A 26,622-nucleotide genomic window follows, 5' to 3' on the forward strand; every position below is an offset into this window, starting at 1 on the left:
TCTTCAGTTCCTTCCGCGTCGTTTCTCGGCTGTTTCCGCCCAGCTCCTTTGTGCCGCGCAGAACAACGGGATGACGCATGCGCAGAGCCCAGCGGCCGCATATATAAATGCGAACCCGGGCTCTTCCTCGTAGTGCCGCCGGGATTGTTGGCGGGTGTGGGTCTCTGTCAGCTTTTTGCGTCACTCGAGCCCTGGGCGCTGCGGGCTAAAGAGCCGAGCACGCGGGTCGGTCATCATGTCGCGTTACGGGCGGTATGGAGGAGGTAAGAGGCTGGAGTCCGGTGAGGGACGTTGGTGTGGGTGTAGTGAGCACTGCAAGGCCGTAGGGTTGGCGCGGCGGTTGGGAGACGGTTATTCCGCGTGCGTAATGGCGGCTTCGGCGCACGCCTTACGAAGCCGGAGGCAGCGGGGGCGGGGTGCTGAAGGGAGACAGAGGATGGCGGATGTACCTCTCTGCCGAGTTCCGTACTCTCGGGCATTTTTGTGGCCCAATCCAGCTTGAAGCAGGGTTGAGATCACGGTTTTCGCGTTGCTTTTCTTGGAGCCGCCCGGCGGCCCCCCTCCCCCCTCCCTCGGCGGCGGCTGCCATTTTGCACACATTGACGACCGTGGTGGCGCATTTCCTCAGCGCTTTCCCGCCACTTCAGCGGACAGATCTGGCCGCAGCTGTAATATCGTGGTTGTGTTTAAGACGGAACGAAATTGATAGCTGTGAGCTGCGTGTTCTCGTCAAACAATCGGTTAAATTGCGGAATGGGAATGAGGACGTAATCTGCGACTGGCGGCTGGTTTCTTTTTCTCTTTTAGTTCTTTCCAGCGCGGTTTATGGCTCTGGGGGGGGGAGCTGGAGTCTTGGGCGAGCCTGTGCCTGGGGCGGTTGCCGCGGAGGAAGAGAGCCGGTGCCAGCCCTGCTCTCCCTGCCCGGCCCCTACTGAGGCCTTCCCGCCGCCGCCGCCGACGCCGCTGCCGCTGCGGGCCCGCGCGCTCCCCGTGCACCCGGGGCTGCCGGGACTCATGGGCGGGGCGAGGCCGGGCCGCGTCCCGCCCCACGCTTCGGTGTATCCTACCACGCATCTCTGTGTTCGGGAGGGTCACTTCGCATTATTTAGAACGTTAAGAACTTTGTCAAAAATCTAGTTTTTCAGGGATTTGCGGACTTTCACCAGTTTTAGGACTAAGTTCAATCTTGGATAGAGGGCATTTAATGTGCTTTACCCAATCTTCAGGATGACCCGTTTTAAGGCAAATAATTGATTGAAACTTGGGCCAGGTTTTGCATAATGTGCATTCTTCTATTTGCGTTTTTAAACAGAAACCAAGGTGTATGTTGGTAACCTGGGAACTGGCGCTGGCAAAGGAGAGTTAGAAAGGGCTTTCAGTTATTATGGTCCTTTAAGAACTGTATGGATTGCGAGAAATCCTCCAGGATTTGCCTTTGTGGAATTCGAAGATCCTAGAGATGCAGAAGATGCAGTACGAGGACTGGATGGAAAGTAAGTAAGATGTTATGAAACTTCTGTTCATTAAAATATACTGTGGCCAGGTAATAAACTTAGTGCTAAGCTTGGATTCTGAAGTCTGGAAGAGACCTTAAATAGCTGGTCAGAGTGTTACTTGCTAAAGGCACACGAAGGTTAAAGAAGATAGCGGAGATGGAGTTAGGGCTTAGTAAAGACCGCCAAAGTTTGTGAGGGGGAAGGAGTGGTTGGAAAGAGTTCTTCTTAAATCTAGAAGTCCTGAATATATTTTTAACTTTAGAATTTTGTTAATTTACTTTTATTAGAGTGATTTGTGGCTCCCGAGTGAGGGTTGAACTATCGACAGGCATGCCTCGGAGATCACGTTTTGATAGACCACCTGCCCGACGTCCCTTTGATCCAAATGATAGATGCTATGAGTGTGGCGAAAAGGGACATTATGCCTATGATTGTCATCGTTACAGCCGGCGAAGAAGAAGCAGGTATTTATTTTAATAAAGGAATGGTTGGTATTCTAGTTAATCAAGTAATTCTTTTATTAGCAAGGCAGAAACTAGTGTTTTTCTATAAACTTGAATGTTAATTGTACAGGTGTATTTTACAATTTTTGTTTAATTAAAAAAATGTTACTATATTAATAATCAACCTGGTCAAAACCTTTCAGGTTTCTTCGTTTGAGTCAGTCGCCTTGATTCAGAATGTCACGAGCCTTATGATATCATGCTGAGGCGCCTTGCAAATCCGACAATTAAGATCCTCCTAGACCTTGAGGTGATCAGCATAAGAGGCCAGATCCCCTCGAGTCATCTACACCTAGCTTCACCTTATTCTTTAAAGGGCAGAAAATTTGAGACGGTGATCGCCGTAACAGTAAATTTGGCTTACAATTGGGGCCCCCCTCCGGTTTAGAAAGAGGAACAGCAGATTGACCACATTCCCAACTAGAAAAATCTTCTTGCGTCAATCAAGCCTCACCTGGCTCATTTGGCTGTCAGTTTGATCGTCGTTAGATTGAAGAAAACATCTAGATGCAGCGATCGGCTATAGATACTTCTAGATCGTCTAGATCTACTAGACCATGGGCCAAAGAGGGTCGACCTGCAAACTTGCAAGGTTTATTTTAAATACACATTACAGTGTTTTATATTATGTAATTCTAAGTTGTAATTCAGCTTTTAACAAATCTTTTTTTTAGGTAGTAAAAAAAAAAAAAATACTCAACAACTAATAGGCCCAGAGTTTATTTCCAAATGAGACACTAAATTTAAATAGTTTTGAGATTTGATTTCAGCAGAGGCACACAAACTCTTAAAAACGAGTTATTGTCTGACATTTTGTTTTTTCTCTAACTTGAAAAATAGGTCACGGTCTAGATCACATTCTCGATCCAGAGGAAGGCGATACTCTCGCTCACGCAGCAGGAGCAGGGGACGGAGGTGAGATCTTGTTTAATTGAAGTCTTTCTGTATTATTATTAAATTAACTGATAGTCCAATACAGAAAGAAAAAGCTCACTATTTTTTTGGAGACAGGGTCTTGCTCTGTCACCCAGGCTAGAGTACAGTGGCATAATCATGACTCACTGCAGCCTTGACCTCTTGGATATAAGCAGTCCTCCTGCCTCAGCCTCCTGAGTAACTGGGATTATAGGCACTGCCACCATACCCAGCTAGTTTTTCTTTTTCTAGAAATGATCTTGCACTGTTTCCCAGGCTGGTCTCAAGCTCCTGGGCTTGAGACCAGTGCTGGGATTACAGGCATAAGCCATTGCACCGTTCCCCAATTGAAGTCTTAACAGGCCAAAAAAAAAAATGTGGAGATGGACTTAAAGTTCTTTATTTTAGGTCAAGGTCAGCATCTCCTCGACGATCAAGATCTATCTCTCTTCGTAGATCAAGATCAGCTTCACTCAGAAGATCTAGGTCTGGTTCTATAAAAGGATCGAGGTATTTCCAGTATGTAACACTTTCTTTTCTTATTTGTGTTTGGGTTGTTCACATCTTACAGCAGTAGAGTGTCTTAAGGACATAATTCAAATGTATTGTTTCAGGGAATATTTGAGATGTAAAAGTTTGGAATTTATATGTAACTTGTAACATAAATATTAATCTAGTTTTACAGATGAAGAAAAGGGCTACTACAGATTTTAAGGCTTGCTAGAGAGGCCATGGTGGTAGAGAAAGGTCCAAAGCAACACAGTTCTAGTGAACACTCTGGGTAGGCCTATTGCTATAAACTTGTGGCTTCAGATTAGATGATACTAGCTCTGAAAGATGGTAATTGATTTTCCCGACAAAAAGGCCTGTTAGAACTAGGAAAAGAGATTAGAAGCAAGTAGAAACAGTTCTCATTTTTGGAATGATGGGGTTGATTGGAGACACTGGAAAGTTGGGGCAGTAGCGTGTACACACAAATGAATGTGGATTTTTTTTTTTTTTTTTAGACAGAGACCTGAAAAAACAAACTTAAGAACCAGAGCTTTACTCTTTGTAGAAGGCCTTAAAAGGAGATAGAGTGGAAAAAAATTGTAAAACAAGTATTGTAATATGTAATTAATAATATTCCAATATTGTGAGACGGAGTCTCGCTCTGTCGCCCAGGCTGGAATGCAGTGGCGCAGTCTCTGCTCACTGCAAGCTCCACCTCCCGGGTTCACACCATTCTCCTGCCTCAGCCTCCCTGGTAGCTGGGACTACAGGCACCCACCACCATGCCCAGCTAATTTTTTGTATTTTTAGTAGAGACGGGGTTTCACCGTGTTAGCCAGGATGGTCTTGATCTCCTGACTTGTGATCTGTCCGCCTCAGCCTCCCAAAGTGCTGGGATTACAGGCTTGAGCTACCGTGCCTGACCCAACAGTATTATCTGTATCAATGACAAAACAGTGGTACAGAATGCTACTGGGAGTTAAATTGCTGTTTCATAGCACAAAACCTTTAAATGTAGGAACTCTGAATCTTGTGATCTATTTGAGAAAGCTGTGGACTATCTCATTAGATATATTTAAAAGATAGATATGTCCGATTTGGTTTGTCTGACAAATTCATGGCTCTCAAACATAACGATCCAGGAATATAAAGCCTTACTAAGTGGTGGCTTGCTTCTCATTTGGCCTTATCACCTGAATTAGTCTCAGTTCAGGGGTCTGGTTATTTTCTTTTTTCTTTCTTTCTTTTTTTTTTTTTTTTTGAGATAGAGTCTCCCTGTGTTGCCCAGGCTGGAGTGCAGGGGCGCGATCTCGGCTTACTGCAAGCTCCGCCTCCCGGGTTCATGCCATTCTCCTGCCTCAGCCTCCCCAGCAGCTGGGACTACAGGTGCCCACCACCACGCCCAGCTAATTTTTGTATTTTTAGTAGAGACGGGGTTTCACCATGTTAGCCAGGATGGTCTCCATTTCCTCACCTTGTGATCCACCCGCCTTGGCCTCCCAGAGTGCTGGGATTACAGGCGTGAACCACCACACCAGCCGGGGTCTGGTTATTTTCATCCTGCCTTAGCCTCCTGAGTAGCTGGGACTACCATTGTGCACCACAGTGCCCAGCTGAGGAATCTGTGCCTTAAGTGAGGTTAGTTTTGCTTCCTTCATACCAGTCTTATCAAATGAAAACCATGTGTTTCCCTTGGATATTACACAGTGTTTGAGATTGTTATTCTTGTACGGGAACTGTAACCAGCTGAGTGATAGAAACAAGTAATTAAAATGGTGGTTCCTTATGTCTCGTAACAGTTTGTTTGAAAGTGTTAGAATAAGGCAAGTGTATCTTGCTTAGTCTTAGCTTCTCTACGCCTAACCTACCTAATACAGTGTTGAGTAGTTGTTTAAGGAAATTCCTTAGGATAATTGATATAATTGTGTTCTTCACTTTTTTTATTAAGATCCCCATCAAGGTCGAGATCAAGATCCAGGTCTATTTCAAGACCAAGAAGCAGGTAGGGTAAAAATTTGATTATGCTCTTGTAGTTATATGGCACCAATATCCAAAGAGTTCAAAGTGTTTTTTAATTGTTGAAATTTTCAGTGTTAACTCTAAACTTAGTTGTTAGTGGGAACGCAGTACATTATTTGTGTATGTCCTATTTATTACTGACTGACTTTCCCTGAACAAGGGAATGTAAAACTAGTGAGAAAGAAGTTTGTGACTTTGGGGATTATGTTAAAGAGGCCCTTGTTAGAACTGATAGGTGCGTGGAGAAGCATCCTGAAATTAATATGCAATGTAAAAGATTAATCATGATATAGCAATTGATTCATTTTTTTTGAAAAACAGTTGTTGGAAGATTGGCCTTTGTTAGCAACAACTGGTAGGATGTTTTTCAGTTTAAGTGCAGTCTGACATTTTAAGCTTAGGACCTTTGGGGGTTTGTTTTACGGTATTGGTGACTACAAGAAAGGGATTGGTTAGTACTCTTTCTTTAATAGAATTTCTCATGTTTTGACAGCCGATCAAAGTCCAGATCTCCATCTCCAAAAAGAAGGTAAGCTAAATGTTTTGTTGCCAGATCTTGCCTGTCAAGTGTGGCCTCTGCAGAATTTGTTTGCTTACTGCTTTGCAGTCTTTGAGCTCTTTGGAGAATTGGTGCTATATAGATTAAAATACTATGCTAAGTTTCTGAAATGATTGCTTTTCTTGTTTCAAGAACATTAGTTTATACTTTAGCTGGGAATATTTAGTCATAAAATGTTAGTGTGATTATTAAGATGTGATTGGTCCTGTGAGTGCTTGGTAGAAATTTTGCTAAGAAACATGCCTTTTCCCCACTAGTAAGAGATACAAAGTGAGGAGAAAAGTCTTGCAAATATGTTACCTGCATAGTGCTAATGACCAGAAAACTTCAAATAGTTGTCATATTTAACTGCAAGTTGACCTTCCAATTTTGACAAGGAAGATAGCCTAATTTTTTTTTTTTTTCCCCGAGATGGAGTTTCCACTCCATCGCCCAGGCTGGAGTGCAGTGGTGCAATCTTGGCTCACTGCAGCCTCCGCTTCCTGGGTTTAAGCGATTATCCTGCCTCAGCTTCCTGAGCAGTTGGGATTACAGGCCCACCACTACGCCTGGCTAATTTTTTGTATTTTTAGTAGAGACGGAGTTTCACCGTGTTTGGCCAAGTTGGTCTCGAACTCCTGACCTTAGGTGATCTACCTGCCTCGGCCTCCCAGTGTTGGGAGTACAGGTGCGAGCCATCATGCCCAGCCAGGGTAGCCTAATCTTAAGCCAGGGACAAAAGATGAATATGTAAGTCTCATGTCATTTTTAGGTCTTTGCTATAGGAAATTAGTACCTTAGGCTACCTTTGAATTTATTGAAAGTTAGTACCTGTACATGAGAGTTTCAATTGACACTAATTGGATCCAAACCTAATGTTTTTCTTTTTAGTCGTTCCCCATCAGGAAGTCCTCGCAGAAGTGCAAGTCCTGAAAGAATGGACTGAAGCTCTCAAGTTCACCCTTTAGGGAAAAGTTATTTTGTTTACATTATTATAAGGGATTTGTGATGTCTGTAAAGTGTAACCTAGGAAAGATAATTCAACCATCTAATCAAAATGGATCTGGATTACTACTCTGTAAATTCACAGCAGTAAGATAATATAAATTTTTGTTGAATGTATTAACATCCTATGGTCTGAAAATGTGGGTTTTTATTTGGCACATTTAAATAAAATGTTTCTAACTAGATTTTTGATTTGTGTTCAATATTAACACTTCTCAATTTGATGAATTTCAGAGTCAGACGTTATAATTGTTAACCTTATTCATACAGACGTACATTCAGAATTGAAAGGTGTTGGTTAAGTCTTGAACATCACTAACTGTTCTATACATAAAACTTGGCCAGGATCTTAAGGGACTTTGAAAATTGAATTTTACCCTTGTAGCTTTGGGTAAGATGACCTTGAGTCCCCTATAATATAGCATGAATGCATCATGACAGATCCTTAAGTTAGCTAATCCGTTTGAAGTTGGTGTTAGTAGGTATTGTCAAACTTAAGGATCAGTGGTCAGGCTAGTGGGACCACTGATCTGTCTGTAAATGAGCATGACAGGAACTAAGCAAAAGTGATTAAATGTATGACAAATAGGGCGAAACTGATTTCTGGATGATCTTTATACTAATTGCAGCTTTCAGACTACTATTAGGTGGCATAGTGTCAGAACTCCCCAACATAGGGGGAATTCTACTCAACGGTCTTTCGTTTCTTTGCTTTCTACATTAGTTATAACCAGTTTTATACCAAAAAAATGCATGTTTGAGGAATTGTCTGAAATAGGGACAAAACACCATGTAAACCAGCTTTGCAAAATTTTCCAGCCCAGATACTCCTCCTCTATTCAAATGGATTGTCTTATTCTGAGCAAAGACCTGGTAATCTTCAAGCTAGGTTTTGCAGTTCCCAACCACCAACATTCTTCTATTTTGCCAGGCTGGTGCAAAGTAATTTAAGATGTCAATCAGAAATGTCAATGAGACTAAAGTGGTTTTGTAAATCTCAGCTATATTTAGCAACACTCCATGTAGCTTAATTTTTTTTTTGTTGGTAGCATCTGGTAGACCTTAGAATGTTATAGCCAGTAGGTTCTTTATTCAGATTTTAAATGTATTAAGAATAGTAGGGCAGTAACAGTTACTTTTGAGAGTTTTCTGGTCAAGTTTTTACCAGGCATTCTCTAGCCTTGGTACAAAAAAACAAAAAATACAAAAAAAAAAAAAAAAAACCCTGCTGGTTGCACAGATACCTAGGCTTGTCCATTTTATGCATTTCAGCAAAGTCATTGGATACCATTGCAACTTGAGAATACTGGTCTGCATCAAGTTTATCTGGTAGTTTGATCGCTAGTATGTTGGAAGTTATTTGGATTCTTTGTTTTGGAATTTTGACAACTGGCTGAATTATGGTTGGTATAAAGTTATGTGTATAATTGGCAGGCTTATTTATCTGTTGCACTTGGTTAGCTTTAATTGTTCTGTATTATATAAAGATAAGTTTACTCAACAATAAATCTGCAGAGATTGAACAAATAATCCTGATACTTAATTTTTGGAAGTGGGAGCTCTCAGCCAAAAGTAGGAGGCATTAATCTTTTAGCTTTAGGATGGGCAGCTAGCAGCGTCCTAGAAATGAGTATTGAAAGGCTAAAAAGGGTATGGAGGAGGGGTAGGGGCAAAAATGGTTTTAAACAAATTCTACCCTTGTGGGGAAAAGGGCTGTCTGGGCCCTCTTACATCACGTGCAACTTGGCACCCCTGTTACTGATGTCAAGGTTTGGTGCATCTCCCACTTGTTTTCTGTGATTGGAACTGCCAAATACATACTGATTTGAAAAGTGCTGGTCCAGACTCATTCCTTTTAAACTTAACAGCCTAGCACTGATGAGGAATCAGTTTTTTTTTTTTAATTAAAAAAATTTTTTTTGTCGGGTGCAGTGGCTCACACCTGTAATCCCCCAGCTACTTGGGAGGCCGAGACAGGAGAATTGCTTGAACCCGATTGAATAGAGGTTGCAGTGAGCTGAGATTGCGCCACTGTACTCCAGCCTGGGCGACAGAGAAAATCTCCGTCTCAAAAAAAAAAAAATTAGTGTTGCAGTGAATAACTGTACAGTACATCACTGACAGGTGAACATGCTTATCCAGATCATCCTCGGAAATGGAATTGCTGAGTCAAAGGGTATGTGCATTATGATTTTTGCTGGGTATTGTTGGTTTGCCTTCATGGCAGCGTATAGGAGTACTTGTTTCCTTGAATCAGTTCCTACCTGATGGGCTATCAAACTTGATTTTTAACAATTTCAACTTGAAAAATGCTCTTTCAGCATACATTTTTTTTTTTCTTTTTTAAGACAGAGTCTCGCTCTGTCACCCAGGCTGGAGTGCAGTGGTGTGATCGCTCACTGCAGCCTCTGCTTCCTGAGTTCAAGTGATTCTCCTGCCTCAGCCTCCCAAGTAGCTGGGATTACAGGTGCCCACCACCATGCCCTGCTGATTTGTACTTTTAGTAGAAATGGGTTTTGCCATGTTGGGCAGGCTGGCCTTGAACTTCTGACTTTAGGTGATCTGCCTGCCTCAGCCTCCCAAAGTGCTGGGATTACAGGTGTGAGCTACCGTGCCTGGCCTCAGCATACATTTTTTTTTTTTTTTTTTTTGAGGCGGGTTCTCACTGTTGCACATGCTGGAGTGCCATGGTACAATCGGCTTACTGCAGCCTCTGAACTCCTGGGCTCTAGTGATTCTGCCACCTGTCTCCTGAGTTGCTGGAACTACAGACATGCACCACCACACTGGGCTTATTTATTTATTTTTTATTTTTTGTAGAGATCTCGCTTTGTTGCCCAGGCTGTTCTTGGACTCCTGGGTTTAGGTGATCCTCCCATTTTGGCCTCCCAAAGTGCTGGGATTCCAGACGTGAGCCACTATGCCTGGCCAAGTTTTACATTTTGAAGTGGTTGAAAAAAAATGAACATTTTATGACATGTAAATTGTGTGAAGTTTAAATTGTAGTGTTTATAAAGTTTTATGGAAAGAGCCATGACTTGTTTGCTTATCGGCTGTGACTGTTTTTGTGCTAACAGTAGTGGAGTTGAGTAGTTGTGACAAAGTGCCACAAAGCCTAAAATACCTACTCTCCTTTTCATTTTACAGAAAGTATTTGCCAGCCCCTGGTTTAGACATTTGTCTTCAACTTTACAACTTTCAAAACAATTTTTACCTGGAGATCCTGGGTACCAAGATTATTTGTAGGGTTGCCAGGGCATTACCAAGATAAGACTTTTGGTCTGGGAAGACCGACTTCTCCAGGACTCATTCCTTGAAGTGCTTTGTGAAGCTAGGGGGCAAATTCTGGCCAAACACATTTACACACCATAAAATTGGTGAATGAGATCATAGTAGGGAAAACTTTTACTCTAGGACAGTGGTTCTGATTGCTAGTTGCAGACTAAGATCACCCAGAGTGCTTAAAGACATTTGAATGAAAGAATCACTGAGGGTGGTGCAGCCTGGGTATTAATCTAAACATTTTACCTGGTGATTTTTTTGAGAGCGTCTGTCACCCAGGCTGGAGTGCAGTGGCATGATCACTGCCTTGAATCCCTGAGCTCAGGTGATCCGCCTGCCTCAGCCTCCCGAGTAGCTGGGACTACGGGCACATGCCACCATGCCCAGCTAATTTTTGCATTTTTTTTTTTTTAAAGATGGGGTTTCGCCATGTTGCTTAGGTGGGTCTCGAACTCCTGGGCTCGAGCATTCCACCACCCTCAGCCTCCTAATGTGCTAGGATTACAGTGCCTCGCCTCTCCCTTGGTTCTAATATGCAACCAGAATTGAAAACCACTGCTTTGGAAGTTGTTTTTGTTATTGGAAGATTGGCTTGGTTTATTCTATTATAATAAGGAAGTAGCAGCACTCACATGTGTTTCTTTTTTTTTTTTTTTTGAGACGGAGTCTAGCTCTGTCGCCCAGGCTGGAGTGCAGTGGCCGGATCTCAGCTCACTGCAAGCTCCGCCTCCCGGGTTCACGTCATTCTCCTGCCTCAGCCTCCGAGTAGCTGGGACTACAGGCGCCCGCCACCTCGCCCGGCTAGTTTTTTGTATTTTTTAGTAGAGACGGGGTTTCACAGTGTTAGCCAGGATGGTCTCGATCTCCTGACCTCGTGATCCGCCGGCCTCGGCCTCCCAAAGTGCTGGGATTACAGGCTTGAGCCACCGCGCCCGGCCATCACATGTGTTTCAAAGAAGGATTCTGTGTGTCCTCCAAATGATCCCATGTTGGAAACAAAACTGAAAAAAACAGAAACTGCATTTTAATTTATATTAGTACCAGTAGAGGTCACTGTGCTCAAGGAAATAATCATCTTTCTAAAAAAGTTAACGGTCTATTCAGAAATTTTTTTTTTTTTTTTTGAGACAGAGTTTTGCTCTTGTTGTCCAGGCTGGAGTGCAATGGCGCGATTTCCGCCCACTGCAACCTCCACCTCCTGGGTTCGACCTTTTTTCTTGCCTCAGCCTCCTGAGTAGTAGGGATTATAGGCACGTGTCACCACGCCTGGCTAATTTTGTATTTTTAGTAGAGACGGGGTTTCTCCATGTTGATCAGGCTGGTCTCAAACTCCTGACCTCAGATGATCCACCTGCCTTGGCCTCCCAAAGTGCTGGGATTGTACAGGTGTGAGCCACCACACCTGGCCCTCTATTAAGGAATTTTGAAAAAGTATTTACCAGGTCTCTCTGATGACCTAAACTCCCCTACACTCTGTCACAAAGAAATAAAGCCCTGGCAGGGCCCTGAAGGAGGACAGGGTTTTGTGTGTGGGGTTTTTTTTTTTGTTTTGCTTTTTGTTTTTGTTTTTGTTTTTGTTTTGGAGATGGAGTCTCGCTCAGCCACCCAGGCTGCAGTGCAGTGGCATGATCTCAGCTCACTGCAACCTCCTCCGCCTCTCAAATTCAAGCGATTTATCCTGCCTCAGACTCCCAAGTAGCTGGGATTACAGGCATGCGCCACCATGCCTGGCTAATTTTGTATTTTTAGTAGAGACGGGGTATCGCCATGTTGGCCAGGCTGGTTTCAAACCCCTGACCTCAGGTGATCCTCCCGCTTCAGCCTCCCAAAGTGCTGGGATTATAGGCATGAGCCACCACACCTGGCCTAAATATTTTTTTTAGTATAAAAAATTAAATGTGTTACTTAATTCCTCTTGATTTTTTAAAACTATTTTTTAGTTAGTGGTTGAATCTTAATTTATCACAATGTAGTTCTGATTAATATTCTGGTAAAATATAGAAATTATACTCCAATGCTATTTCCTTTTACTCCTCCCTCCTTTATGCTGTTTTTATGTATTCTAAACTCGATACTGTGTTATAATTATTGCTTTATGCAATCTTATGTCTTTTTTTTTTTTTTTTCTTTGAGATGGAGTCTTACTCTGTTGCCAGGCTGGAGTGCAGTGGCACGATCTTGGCTCACTGCAACCTCTGCCTCCTGGATTCAGGTGATTCTCCTGCCTCAGCCTCTCGAGTAGCTGGGACTACAGACGCATGCCACCATGCCCAGCTAATTTTTGTATTTTTAGTAGAGATAGGGTTTCACCATGTTAGCCAGGATGGTCATGATCTCTTGACCTTGTGATCCGCCTTCCTCAGCCTCCCAAAGTGCTGGGATTACAGGTGTGAGCCACCATGCCCGGCCAATCTTACGTCTTTTAAGAGAATAAATGAAAAATTATAGCATCTTTCTTTTTAATCCATATATTTACTATTTCTGATCTTTATTTCCATGGATTCTGGTGTAATTTCAGTATGAAGGACTTCCTCCGGTATTTCTCATAAGGCAGGCTTGCTAGCAATGAATTCTCTAGTCTTTATTTCTCCTTTGCTTTTGAAGGATAGTTCTGGGTGATTATTGAATCTCTGGTTTTGAAGCACTTTGACCATGTCATTCCACTGCATTCTGGACTCCATTGTTCCAGATGAGAAGTCAGCTGTTCATTGTACTGGTGCTGGTGGTCCCCTATAGCGAGGAGTCATTTTTCTCTTGCTGCTTTCAAATTTTGTTTGCTTTTGACATTCAACAGTTTAAATGTGTCAACAGTTTGATGTACCTAGATGGGAATCACTATTCTTGAAGTTTGTTGAGCTTCTTAGATTTATAGATTAATGGTTTTCATCAAATTTGGAAGTTTTTTGCCATTATTTTTTCGATCCCTCTCTTTGGACTCCCATTACACATACACCCATGTGCCTGTTTTCTCACAGGTCTCTGAGGTTCTGTTCAATTTTCTTCAATCTCTTCTGTTTTTCAGATTGAATAATTCCTATTACTCTACCTTCAAGTTCACTTTTTCTTCTGCTGTCTCAAATCTACTTCTGAGTCTCTCTAGTTAACATTTTTTTTTTTTTTTTTTTTTGAGACACAGTTTCACTGTGTCACCCAGGCTGGAGTGCAGTGGCATGATCTTGGCTCACTGCAACCTCTGCCTCCTGGGTTCAAGTGATTCTTGTGCCTCAGCCTCCCAGTATTACAGGCACAGGCACGTGGTGACGTCTGGCCAATTTTTGTATTATTAGTAGAGATGGGGTTTCACTAGGTTGACCAGGCTCATCTTGAACTACTGTCCTCAAGTGATCCGCCTGCCTCAGCCTCCCAAAGTGCTGGGATTACAGGTGTGAGCCATTGTGCTTGGCCTCTCTAGTTAACTTTTCATGCATTATTGTACTGTTTTCAACAAACCCTTCACTTGATGCCCCCCTCCTTTTTTTTTTTTTTTGAGGTAGTGTCTCACTCTGTCACCCAGGATGGAGTGCAGTGGCGTGATCTCAGCTCACTGAGATCGCCTCCCAGGTTCAAGCAATTCTCCTGGCTCAGCCTCCCAAATGTCTGGGATTACAGGTGTGCACCACCACACCTGGCTAATTTTTGTATTTTTAGTAGAGATTGAGCTTTACCATGTTGGCCAGGCTGGTCTCAAACTGCTGGCCTCAGGTGATCCGCCTGCCTCGGGCTCCCAAAGTGCTGGGATTACAGGCGTGAGCCAGGTCCAGCCTACTTGATTCCTTTTTATAATCTCCAGGTTTTCTTTTTTTTTTTTTTTTTCTTTCCCCAACATTCTTGTGTTTATCTTTTAAGACAGAGTCTCCCTATGTGGTCCAGGCTGGAGTGCAGTTGGCTACTCACAGGTGGGATCATAGTACACTATAGCCATAGTACACTGGGCTCAAGCAACCCTTCTGTCTCAGCCTCCTGAGTAGCTGGGGCTACAGGCACGAACCACTATGCCCAGCTTCTTAAGCTTATTTTAAAATTCTAGGGGTTTGCCTTGTGTCTGCACAGCTTAGGGGGCAGCCACTTTCTGGAGAGTTTGTGCTGATACCTCAACCAGTCAGACTTCTGCCCTCTGCTGATGGGTCTGTGTGTAGGCAGGTGAGTAATTTTAATATTCAGGCTGCTTTCAAGTTTATCCTGAGTTTTACTTTTTGTTGAGCCCTTCATCTTTGTTGCACATGTACCCAGCCTCCGATCAGCCAAAAATCTGCTTGCTGCAGCCACGACTGCAACCTCAGGCCAGTAGAGCCATGGGCCCTTCCTGCCTGCACAGCACTGGGATCGTTACTTCTATTGTCGATGATTTGGATATGGCTGCTACTCACACCTCCAAAAGGAGTGAACCCTCTTTCAACCACAGCTGCTTGCTCGTCCTCAGCAGAACCTTCATAGTTACTGAGTTGGAGGAGTGAGGGGGATGGGAACAGCCCCAGACAAGAACACTACAGACTCCCACTATTCCTACTCAAAGCTCAGTAGTTTTTCAGACAACATATCTCAGACGGGAAGGTTTTATGTCTGTTGCCAGAGCACCAAAATTGTTTTGAGCCGGTAGTAGTGGTGTGTGCTTATAGTTGCAGGTACTTAGGAGCCTGAGGCTAGAGGGGGGATTGCTTGAGGGCAGGAATTCAAGACCAACCTGGGCAACATAGCAAGACCCCCATCTCGAAACAAACAAAAAAAATGTTTTGCCAAATGTTTTCAGCATTTTAATTGCTTGAACTGTAATAAGGAGAGGATCTGCTGACGTCCTTGCCTGACTATAGCTGGAAGTGCTGCCCAAAGCATCTGAGACTTTAACGATGACCTCCGTAACTGAGTTACGCAGGAAATGCCTTGATTGGAAAAGGACTGTACTCCTGTCCAAACAGCCTCTTGAAAACTGGTGATCCAATTGCTTAAAATGGTTAAGAGTGAAAATGGGAACTGGCCAGGGACCAGGACACATGCTGGGCTTCCTTCCTGCCCTGTGCTGGTAGTCCTGCATTTTTTTCATGTTCTACTTTCTGTAAACTCTCCAGTTCCACCTCCACAGCATGACATCTTAATCTTTACAGCAATGTTTGTGCAATAATTTTAATATTACATCTTGTACTTTTTTATTTTTTTGAGACAGAGTCTCGCACTGTAACACAAGCTGGAGTGCAGTGGTGCAATCTAGGCTCACTGCAACCTCCGCCTCCCAGGCTCAAGCAATTCGCTGCCTTAGCCTCCTGAGTAGCTGGGATTATAGGCACCCACCACCGTGCCTGATTAATTTTTGTGGTTGTAGTAGAGACAGGGTTTCACCATCTTGGCCAGGTTGGTCTTAAACTCCTGACCTAGTGATCCACCCACCTCAGCCTCCCAGAGTGCTGGAATTACAGGCATGAGCCACTGCACTGAGCACCTTCTAAAATTTCATTTCTTGCTGGGGCCTTCGGCAATTTTATAAAATTATACTATCTTGTAAGTACCACACGTCACAATCTATGTCTTATAAGTACATGGAAGGACTTCTCAAGCAAAGTTCTCCTGTGTTTCATGAAAAAGGACAGATTGGTTGCTGCCACAAAAAGAGTTTCTCTAAATTCTTGCTTCCCTCAGATGCATGGTGTGACAAATGTAGCCATTTTTTTTTTTTTTTAAGACAAGAGTCTTGCTCTCTTGCCCAGGCTGGAGTGCAGTAGCGAGATCTCGGCTCACTGCAACCTCCGCTCCCTGGTTCAAGCAATTCCCCTCTCTCAGCCTCCTGAGTAGCTGGGATTACAGGCGCATGCCACCACACCCAGCTAATTTTTTTGTATTTTTAGTAGAGACGGGGTTACACCAGGTTGTCTCGAACTCCTGACCTCAGGTGATTCGCCCGCCTCGGCCTCCGAAAGTGCTGGGAGTACAGACGTGAGCCACTGCGTCTGGCCGCCTTTTTACTTGCTTTTATAAACACCATTAATTTAAATGCCAGTAACTTATTTGAGCTGCCCCACAGGCGATGAGTATCCTTACTTGGACTCCTGGATACTTGGCTTCTTATAAAAACAATACTCTTTTTGGACAGAAGAAAACAAAGCATTTGGCTAATTAATAATAAATTAATTAATTTGGCATTCTCAAACCTAGAGGCCGTTACACTAAGAACTAATTTGTAGTTGTTACATTTCTTTGTTTTGTCTCAGTGGATCCAGGGCTGGAATCGTCCCCATAGTGGCAGCAGGGGAGACCCCACCAGGGAGTGCTCCAAGCTGTCTCGAGATAGGGCCGGCTGGGATTCCAAAGAAAGACGCTCTAAGCGCCAGGGTGATCAATCCAAAGCATGTATTAGAGGAACTTCCTTACACAGTGCTGCAGCAATCGCTGAGAGAGAAAAGGGGTGTTCTGCCCAGGTATGTCAGCAGTGAGGGAGTTTCTCTGACAGTTTAAGGAATTTGGCTCAGGGCCAGAGCCAGTTTCTTTTTTCTTTTTCTTTTTTTTTTTGAGACAAGAGTCTCGCTCTGTCTCCCAGGCTGGAGTGCAATGACGCAATTTTGGCTCACTGCAACCTCCGCCTCCCGAGCTCAAGCAACTCTCCTGTCTCAGCCTCCTGACTAGCTGAGATTACAGGCACCTGCCACTATGCCCAGCTAATTTTTTTGTGTTTTTTTTTCAGTTGAGACGGGGTTTCACCATGCTGGCCGGGCTGGTCCTGAATGCCTGACCTCAGGTGACCCACCCGCCTCGGCCTCCCAAAGTGCTGGGATTACAGGTGTAAGCCACCATGCCCGGCCCAGTGCCAGTTTCTTTTAGTGTTTTAGGGAACAACCTAGACAGCTTTATCAGTGCCTGGGAATGTTCAAGGCCTGGTTTGGGTTCAAGCCTGCTGGGAAAAACCTGCAGCTGGCTAGGGGACAGAGGTCAAGGCACTCTGTGACTTTTGGTCAGGATACAGAAAGCAGGGGCAATTGGCAACCCTGCACTTGTGAATAAGAAAACGTTCATTCTCTTCTCTGGGATTTCCTAAATGATTGCTGGCACCTAGAGTATGAGAACCCTGCATCGAACAATTTAATCAAATTGGTAGCTGGGTTGCAGTCAGCTTAATAGTTCATCTCTGAGGCCTCTCGGCTAATGTATACATTGGTAACTTTAAGAGTGGAGAGACCTGCAGGCAGCCTCAAGTCACCAAAGTTAACCTCACCAGTGAGAAGACAACTGAGTACTTGCCCCACCTGACGGGCTGTCGTGGGCAGCATCACACCTGACTTGAACCCCTTCACAGACCCAGCAGAGGGCTGTGTACAGAGCAGGTGCTCAGAAAATCCATGCCGAAATGAATTTAAAAATAAATAAGATCTCTGGTTGATTATCAGTTACAAAGAAAGAGGAAGTATGGAACGCCACTTCCACTGAGATAGCTTTCCTAACTGTTAGGCAGGAAAATGCCGGGGCTCCCACCGGAGGGCAACGTAGAATCCAGAACACACCCATGTTCTCGGTCCATTTCCCAAAGGTCCACGCCTGAGAGACTTAAAGCTGAGTAAAGGAACAAGTCTTTTGAAGATGCAGATTTTGGTTTTATTTCAATTCAGTATAGTATATCTTAGTATAACATATTTTTTTTTTTTTCAAAATCACCAACCAAAACCCATCACCAATGCTTTGATTGTCTAGGAAAGAAGGAGCCCCCAGCCTTGTCATATAACACAACCTCTGTCCCTGGTGCAATGTCATCCTCACTGTGCTGTGAAAGGCAAGGCTCCTTCTCCACCCTAATATCTCCTGTCTCCAGTGCTTGCCTGCCTTTCTTCCCAAGCATTGGCCTGGCTGTGCTTTCTCAGTCAACCCAAAGGCTCTTGCAGGCCTTTTCCTCTCGGAAGTCCCCTCCCTCTCATTAGAGAGAGAGCTGTTTTTTTTTTCTCTCTCTCTGTCTTTTTTGAGATGGAGTTTTGCTCTGTTGCCCAGTGCAATGGCACCATCTTGGCTCACTGCAACCTCCACCTCCCAGGTTCAAGCGATTCTCCTGCTTCAGCCTTCCAAGTAGCTGGGACTACAGGCGCATGCCACCACACCTGGCTAATTTTTTTTGTAGAGATGGGGTTTCACCGTGTTAGCCAGGATGGTCTCAATCTCCTGACCTCGTGATCCACCTGCCTCGGCCTTCCAAAGTGCTGGGATTACAGGCGTGAGCCACCGTGCCCGGCCTCAACTTTTTATTTATTAGCTTGTTGGTCTTCAACCTCTCTAAGTCTCAGTTTCCTCACTTATCAATCATCTACTGCTGTATAGAGACAGAGCCATCTCCCAGCATGCAGGGTGAGCTAATGTGACATTTGAAAACTCCGGAGTGCTGCTGACAGCGGTTGGAGGTGAAGGAGGAGGAAACAAAAGCAATACGAGAATAGCTTTAAAGAAAGGAAGGGCGAAAAGTTGAAAGAGGCAGCGTGGAGAGATGGAGCCAAAAGCAGCATGGGAGTCCCTGGCTAGGATCAGGGCTTAGATGACAACATTGTTGGTTGGGTTCACTTGCCCTCTGAACTGCACAGGGAATCGAGCTGGTCATTAGACATGGCCTGGAGCCAGTCACTAGAAAAGGAAATCAGTACCCAGACTGATTCTCACGACAGCCACCATTTGTATGATTTTAATCCATAGAATCATTCTGAAAGCTTCTTAATCTTCACCTTTTTTCTGGACAGGAGACAGGCGACTGAGCCTAGCCTTGGACTGGATCATATCTTCATACCTTCTTAAGCCACAGAAAACTTGAACCAGGTGGTGTGGTCATACTCCTCACCAGGCCTCAGCAGCACAGGAGGGAAGTGGGGCTGTGAAGGGCGAAACAACACAGGTGACATTTGACACCACAGGCTGCAACATGAACCATTCGGGTGGGCTTCTGGACAGTCCTCTAGACCAGTGCTCCGTGGAGGGCCACCAGTGCGGGAACTGTTTATGATTGGTTCATGGTGAGATAAAGAAGTTTAATCAGAGTGAAAAAAAGCACACTTTGTTAAAGGAAGGCTTTCCTGATGAAGGGAAGCAGTGTGTTCATCCATAATCCGGTGCAAGGTGTAGATTGTTTTTTTTTTTTTTTGAGATGAAGTGTCACTTCTGTTGCCCAGGCTGGAGTGCAGTGGAACAATCTCAGCTCACTGCAAATCCTGCTTCCTGGATTCAAGCGATTCTCCTGCCTCAGCCTCCTGAGTAGCTGGGATCACAGGCACCTGCCACCATGCCCAGCTAATTTTTGTATTTTTACTAGAGACAGGGTTTTGTCATGTTAACCAGACTGGTCGTGAACTCCTGACCTCAAGTGATACGCCTGCCTCAGCCTCTCAAAGTGTTGGGATTACAGGTGTGAGCCACCGCACCTGGCCCCCCCTTTTTTTTTTTTCTTTGAGACGGAGTCTCGCTCTGTGGCCTGGGCTGGAGTGCAGTGGCCGGATCTCAGCTCACTGCAAGCTCCGCCTCCCAGGCTCCTGCCATTCTCCTGCCTCAGCCTCCCGAGTAGCTGGGACTACAGGTGTCCGCCACCTCGCCTGGCTAGTTTTTTGTATTTTTTAGTAGAGATGGGGTTTCACCATGTTAGCCAGGATGGTCTCGATCTCCTGACCTCGTGATCCGCCTGCCTCGGCCTCCCAAAGTGCTGGGATTACAGGCTTGAGCCACGGCGCCCGGCCCCCCCCCCCTTTTTTTAAGACAGGGTCTCATTCTGTTGCACAGGCCAGAGTGCAGTGGTGTGATCATGGCTCACTGTAGCCTTGACCTCCCAGGCTCAGGTAATCCTCCCACCTCAGCCTCCCACATAGCTGGGGCCACAGGTGTGCACCACCACACCCGGCTAATTTTTCTAATAATCTGTAAAGATGAGGTCTCCCTGTGTTCCCCAGGTTAGCCCCAATCTCAGGTTCAAGCAATCCTCCCGCCTCAGCCTCCCAAAGTGCTGGGATTACAGGCATGAGCCACCTTGCCTAGCCCAAGGTGCAAGCTTCTTATTGTGGGCTGGCACTTTCAGGAGTACTGCTTTAGGTAACAACCAGAAAAGCAAGTTATGAGGGAGCACATAGGAGGAGACGATATGGAAGCTCTCCTTAAGTGTGGCTGCAGAAAACGAGAAGGTATTGGTAAGGAGAAACAAACTAGATAAAGGCTTTGAGCTTTCTTAAAACCATGTAAATCCCATGTCAGTAGCTTGGCTGTGGGTTTTCTGTGACTTGGAGAAGAGAATAAGCATGAACTTTTGAGCCGGGCACCGTGGCTCATGCCTGTAATCCTAGCACTTTGGGAGGCCAAGGCAGGTGGATCACTTGAGGTCAGGAGTTTGAGACCAGCCTGGCCAACATGGTGAAACCCCATCTCTACTAAAAATACAAAAATTAACCAGGCATGGTGGTAGGTGCCTGTAATCCCAGCTACTTGGAAGGCTGGGGCAGGAGAATCACTTGGACCCAGGAGACGGAGGTTGCAGTGAGCTGAGATCGTGTCACTGCACTGCAGCCTGGGCGACAAGAATGAGACTCTGTCTCAAAAAACAACCTAACAACAAACAAAGCCTGAACTTTTGAATCATACAACCTGATCCGAGTGTAGTGAACTCTGTCGTATAGTGTGACCTTGGACACAACTCCACTCTGACAAGCCAGCCTGTGGCATTACCTGATTGACTGCATCAGGCCAGTTCTGAGTCTCCAGGCAGAAACCAGAGTGCTTGGGATAGACAGCTCCATTCTTGCCCTTTAGTGTGCCATCCAGGAAGTTGCCCGTGTAAAACTGGACCCCGGGCTGGGTGGTGTATACTTCTAGTACCCGCCCACTTGCAGCATGATGCACCCTGGTAAGAAACACAAACCACATGAGTCCAGGGCAGAAAAGCAGGCAGGGAGGAGTAGAAGCTGGGAAGCAGCTTTGAGACAGGAATCAGACCCAGCCACAGAGCAGGGACCAGATATAAGGAGGAGATGAAGGTAGGAAGAGCACGATGGAAAATTCTTCCAGTCTCAAAGGCAAGGCACGAGCAGGTGGTTTTCAGGATCCTCGGTAGCAACGTCTCACTCTGATCTTGGCTTCTTTGGGGCATCACAAAACAGACTCACTCCTGCCAGCTGGGGAGTAGGGAGGAAGGCAGCAGCCAGGTTGGAGAGAAGAAGGTCCTGGAGAGACTGAGATTCTTTTTTTTTTTTGAAATAGAGTCTTGCTCTATTGCCCAGGCTGGAGTGCAGTGGCATGACCTCGGCTCACTGCAACCTCAGCCTCTCAGGCTCAATCAATTCTCCCACCTCAGCTTCCCAGTAGCTGGGACTGCAGGTGCGTACCACCACACCCAGCTACTTTTTGTTTGTTTGTTTGTTTGTTTTGAGACGGAGTCTGGCTTTGTCACCCAGGGTAGAGTGCAGTGGTGTGATCTTGGCTCACTGCAATCCCTGCCCCCTTGGTTCAAGCGACTCTCCTGCCTCAGCCTCTAGAGTAGCTGGGATTACAGGTGCCCGCCACCACGTCCAGCTGATTTTTTGTACTTTTAGTATTGACGGGGTTTCACCATGTTGGCCCAGCTGGTCTTGAACTACTGACCTCAGGTGATCTGACCACCTCAGCCTCCCAAAGTGCTGGGATTACAGGCATGAGAGCCACTACACCCGGCCTGAGATTATTTTCTTTTTGAGACAGAGTTTTGCTCTGTTGCCTAGCCTGGAGTGCAGTGGTGCGATCTCGGCTCACTGCAACTTCTGCCCCCTGGGTTCAACCGATTCTCCTGCCTCAGCCTCCTGAGTAGCTGGGATTATAGGTGCCCACCATCACGCCTGGCTAATTTTTATATTTTTAGCAGAGACGGGGTTTCACCATGTTGGCCATGCTGGTCTTGAACTCCTGACTTCAGGTGATCCACCCGCCTGAGCCTCCCAAAGTTCTGGAAATTACAGGTGTGAGCCACCATGCCCTACTGAGATTATTTTTCATAAACAATTGGGGCTCTCTGCTTGACCTGGCAAAACCACTAGCCTTGTCTCATGAAAGTGAAGAGAAGCTTTTCTAAATTAAACTGTTCCCTTCCCTGGGACTTAAGCAGGCTGTTTTTTAGTTAGGTCTCCCCTCATAACAGTCCTGCTGTGAGTTTTCACTAGATTCACTGTGTTCTTTTTTTCTTTTTTTAAATCAGGCCTTGGCCGAACATGGTGGAGCCTGTAATCCCAGCACTTTGGGAGGCTAAGGCAGGAGGATTGCTTGAACTCAGGAATTTGGGACCACCCCTGGAAACATAGTGAGACTTTATCTCTACAAAAATAAATGATTAAAAAACCTAGCTAGGCTCATGGTCCTAGCTACTTGGGAGGCTGAGGTGGGAGGACTGCTTGAGCCTGGGAGGTCGAGGTTGCAGGTGAGTTGCGGTCTCGCCACTGCACTCCAGCCTGGGTGATGAAGCAAGACCCTGTCTCAAAAACAAAACAAAGCAAAATAAAACATAAAAATCCAGGCCTCTACAGTGGGGAGTTTCCTGCCTGGTCCTGCACTTGGTGTTGAAGGGATATAGATTAAAACAGGCCCGGGTCTTATAGTTTCACTGAGAGGCAAAACACATGCATGAAATAGTTAAAACATCCCCACCACAGGCAGTTAACCAAGAGGTTCTGAGAAAGATGCTTGGAGAAGGAGGGTTAGGACTTGGGTAAATGGGGAGAGAGCAGGAGGGTCTCCCGGGGTGGGGAGAGGAATGTGAGTAAGAGCACAGAGGAGGAAAGTGGGGTGGAGCTGCAGGAACACTGCTGGGACCTTGTGCTGGGGTTCAGAGTCAGGGAAAGGATTTTTTTTTTTTTTCTGTCACCTAGGCTGGAGTACAGTGGTGCAATCTCCACTCACTGCAACCTCCACCTCCCTGGTTCAAGTGATTCTCCTGCTTCAGCCTCCCGAGTAGCTGGGACTATAGGCCCGCGCCACCACACCCAGCTAATTTTTGTATTTTTAGTAGAGACAGAGCTTCACCATGTTGGCCAGGCTGGTCTAGAACTCCTGATCTCAAGTGATCCACCCGCCTCAGCTGCCCGAAGTGCCGGGATTACAGGCGTGAGCCACCACCCCCAGCCCGGAGAAGGTCTTTGACCTTTTTTCTGTCACTATTAGGTTTGAGTCATTTTCTCTGCTTTATTTAAAAACTGTTGAGCAGGGTGCAGTGGCTTACCCCTGTAATCCCAGCACTTTGGGAGGCCGAGGTGGGTGGATTACAAGGTCAAGAGTTCAAGACCAGCCTGACCAACATTGTGAAACCCCATCTCTACTAAAAATACAAAAATCAGCTGGGCATGGTGGCGCATGCCTGTAATCCCAGCTACTCAGGAGTCTGAGGCAGGAGAATCTCTTGAAACCGGGAGGCGGAGGTTGCAGTAAACCTAGATTGTGCCACTGTACTCCAACCTGGGCGACAGAGCAAGACTCTGTCTCACAAAAAAAAAAACTGTTAATTCCGCAAATATTTATTCATTATTTGCTAGTGCCAAGCATGATATTAGGTGTTAGGGTAGAGGTAGGGCTTCACAAAGATGAAATGACATGAGGAGCTGGGATTTGGTGAGAAGGCGAGAGTGTGCACACAAGTGTCTATCGATCAAGGCTGGAGGCGGTGAGTGCTGCGGGAGATGCCTAGCCTCCAACTGGCCATGGAGTAGGCAGGCATAAGTCACAGATCAAGAAAACACAAAGCCTCTGGAAGTTCAATGATGGCCAAGGTGACTTACGCTAGAAAGAGTTAAGGCTTCTAACAGAAAATGAGCCTTAAAGAACAGGCAGAGAGTGAGAGAAGGGGTGCCGAGCAGGAGGCATAGGGGTAATGGCAGGCAGCGGGAGGGGATACATTCTACAGAGCTCACCTGTGCCATGGGAGCTTTGAGAAAATATGGGATGTGGTATTGGGTCACCTGTAGCATGGTAAATGCTACTGATGTGGCCAGAGGAAAAGCCCCAAAGGAAAATAGGAGTTGGTGTCATTTCTTTCTTCCTTACAGACTCAGGAAGTGAAAAGTACCTCACCTTGCACAAAAATGCTTTTCTTTAGATCCCTTCAGACAGAAATTGTGGTCAAAACCATTGAGCTGGAAGTCCTGCAGGTGTTTTCCCAGCTCCACTGGCTTTCTCAGGTCAAATGCAGTTCCTTGCACCAGGGCAACTTCTCCTGATGGGAGGAGACAGAAAACAAAGATGATAAATGCCCAAGTTTCATCTTTATATAGAGCCTCCCCAAACACTCACTGGTTCTACCCTCTCCACCTTCATTTTAATTTGTTAAGGAGATGGGAGCCCCGATCCTGGGAAACATGCAGAGACCCCATCTCTACCAAAATAAATAAATAAATACAAGTAAAAAATTAGCCAGGCATAGTGATGTGTGCCTGTGGTCTCAGCTCTTCAGGAGGCTGAGGCAGGAGGACTGCTTGAGCCCAGGAGGTCAAGGCTGTAGTGAGCCATGATTGCACCACTGCACTCCAGCATAGGTGACAGAATGAGACTGTCTTCAAAAACAAACAAATATGGAGAGGGTGGGGAAGAGAAAACAAAACAAAACAACCCTCAAATAAAGAAATAAGTAAATAGAGTATATGGGAGTATGGGCTCAGATTATATGCAAATACTGCACCATTTTATAGAACGAACTAGAGTGTCCAATGATTTAAGTATCAGTAGGAGGTCCTGGAACCAGTATCCTGTGGATTCCAAGGGACAATGGAAAATACATACTCATAAATATATAGTAACATATATATATAAAAGCCAGAGTTGTTCTGGCTGAATCAAGTACAGGTTCTGAGCAGCTCAGGTGGAAAACCCCAGGATAAGATGATCCACTTCCTCTTAAAATTATGGCCCACCCAGGAGTAAGTAACAGCTAGGTGCTAGAACCTTGCACCAAGAACAGAGAATCCCAGGTTCCTCTGTAGCAGGCCAAATCGCTCCAGCCATTTCTTTTTGAAGAGGAAAGAGAAAAGGGCTCTGTTTCAGAGCCTGAAACAATGATACAGTTGAGTCTTCTTAAAAGTTTTTTTTTTTTTTTTAAAGATGGAGTCTTGCTGTGTCGCCCAGGCTGGAGTGCAGTGGCACCATCTCGGCTCACTGCAACCTCCGCCTTCTGGGTTCAAACGATTCTCCTGTTTCAGCCTCCTGAGTAGCTGGGATTACAGGTGCGCACCACCACGCCAGCTGATTTTTGTATTTTTAGTAGAGACAGGGTTTCACTATGTTGGCCAGGCTGGTCATGAACTCCTGACAAGTGATCTGCCCACCTCAGCTTCCCAAAGTGCTAGTATTACAGGCGTGAGCCACCATGCCTGGCCTAAATTTTTTTTTTTTTAATTTTATTTTTAGACAGAGTTTTGCTCTTGTAGCCCAGGCTGGAGTGCAATGGCACAATCTCAGCTCACTGCAACCTCCGCCTCCCAGGTTCAAGCAATTCTCCTGCCTCAGCCTCCCAAGTAGCTGGGATTTACAGGCACACACCACTACGCCCAGCTAATTTTTGTATTTTTAGTAGAGGCGGGGTTTCACCACGTTGGCCAGGCTAGTCTCCAATTCCTGACCTCAGGTGATCCACCGGCCTTGGCCTCCCGAAGCGCTGGGATTACAGGTGTGGGCCACCATGCTTGGCCTAAAAAGTTTTCTTATAGTCCCAGAGCTGTCTCATATATTTAAAGGTAAATGCAAGTGATAGGAGGTTAACATACTCTTTTAGGGTGATAATTATTTTTCCCTTTCATGTGGTCAAATGGCAATTTTAGGAACTTGGCTTCTTAGGGGAGAGAATTAGCATGCAAAGTAGGGCTGAAATCTTAGGAGGCTAAGAAAAAGCAGGAACTTGTACCTTACCATTAAAATAATTTAAAAAGTAAAAGAAGAACCAATTGCCAGTCATTTAAAACATTTGGTTCTGCTTTTGTGGGTTCCTAAATGCTGAGAGAATACACAAATCTATCTGAGTAAAAGAGGACATTTCCTTTCTCTCTCTCTCTCTTTCTTTCTTTCTTTTTTTTTTTTTAACGTACTTTCCCCCTGCCTGTTGCCCAGGCTGGAGTGATATGGCGCAGTCTTGGCTCAATGCAACCTCTGCCTCCTGGGTTCAAGCGATTCTTGAGCCTCCCGAGGAGCTGGGAATACAGGCGCACACCATCACACCCAGTTAATTTTTGTGTAGACAGGGTTTCCCCATATTGGCCAGGCTGGTCTTGAACTCCTGACTTCGAGAACCACCAGCCTCGGCCTCCCAAAGGGCTGGGATTATAGGCGTGAACAACTGCACCCGGCCCCATTTATTTTTTCTTTTTTTTTTTTTTTTGAGACGGAGTCTCGCTCTGTCACCCAGGCTGGAGTGCAGTGGCCGGATCTCAGCTCACTGCAAGCT

At 45.3% G+C, this 26,622-nt stretch overlaps 2 protein-coding genes across 10 annotated transcripts in view; one reads left to right on the top strand and one right to left on the bottom strand.

The window, feature by feature from the left end:
- Positions 1-5: 5 nt before the first annotated feature.
- SRSF7 (serine and arginine rich splicing factor 7) lies at positions 6-8,498 on the top strand. Of its 8 annotated transcripts, none has more exons than XM_033175967.1 (8): positions 6-263; positions 1,313-1,493; positions 1,784-1,960; positions 2,840-2,914; positions 3,323-3,433; positions 5,355-5,408; positions 5,919-5,954; positions 6,855-8,498. In XM_033175967.1, the coding sequence occupies exons 1-8, from the start codon at positions 236-238 to the stop codon at positions 6,907-6,909; spliced, it is 717 nt and encodes a 238-aa protein (XP_033031858.1). In that variant the 5' UTR covers positions 6-235; the 3' UTR covers positions 6,910-8,498. The 8 variants fall into 8 exon arrangements, 7 of the variants coding, with proteins under 7 accessions (XP_033031858.1, XP_033031859.1, XP_033031860.1 ...); XM_033175968.1 differs by having other exon boundaries at positions 3,323-3,424; XR_004428374.1 differs by having other exon boundaries at positions 81-263; positions 1,784-2,591; positions 6,855-8,495.
- Positions 8,499-10,820: 2,322 nt separating this feature from the next.
- GALM (galactose mutarotase) overlaps positions 10,821-26,622 on the bottom strand; it is an 88,775-nt gene continuing 72,973 nt past the window's right edge. Inside the window, exons 5-8 of one of the 2 annotated variants that reach the window (XM_033175966.1) lie at positions 24,264-24,405; positions 20,904-21,078; positions 11,196-11,251; positions 10,821-10,884 (exon numbers count right to left, since the gene is read on the bottom strand). In XM_033175966.1, coding sequence (XP_033031857.1) covers positions 11,201-11,251; positions 20,904-21,078; positions 24,264-24,405 — 368 coding nt within the window. In that variant the 3' untranslated portion in view covers positions 10,821-10,884; positions 11,196-11,200. Of the gene's footprint in view, positions 10,885-11,195; positions 11,252-17,806; positions 19,073-20,903; positions 21,079-24,263; positions 24,406-26,622 lie in introns of those variants that run through there. The other variant, XM_033175965.1, reaches the window with a different exon arrangement.

This window comes from Trachypithecus francoisi, unplaced genomic scaffold, assembly GCF_009764315.1.
Source record: "Trachypithecus francoisi isolate TF-2019V2 unplaced genomic scaffold, Tfra_2.0 Lachesis_group17, whole genome shotgun sequence".
NCBI lineage: Eukaryota > Metazoa > Chordata > Mammalia > Primates > Cercopithecidae > Trachypithecus > Trachypithecus francoisi.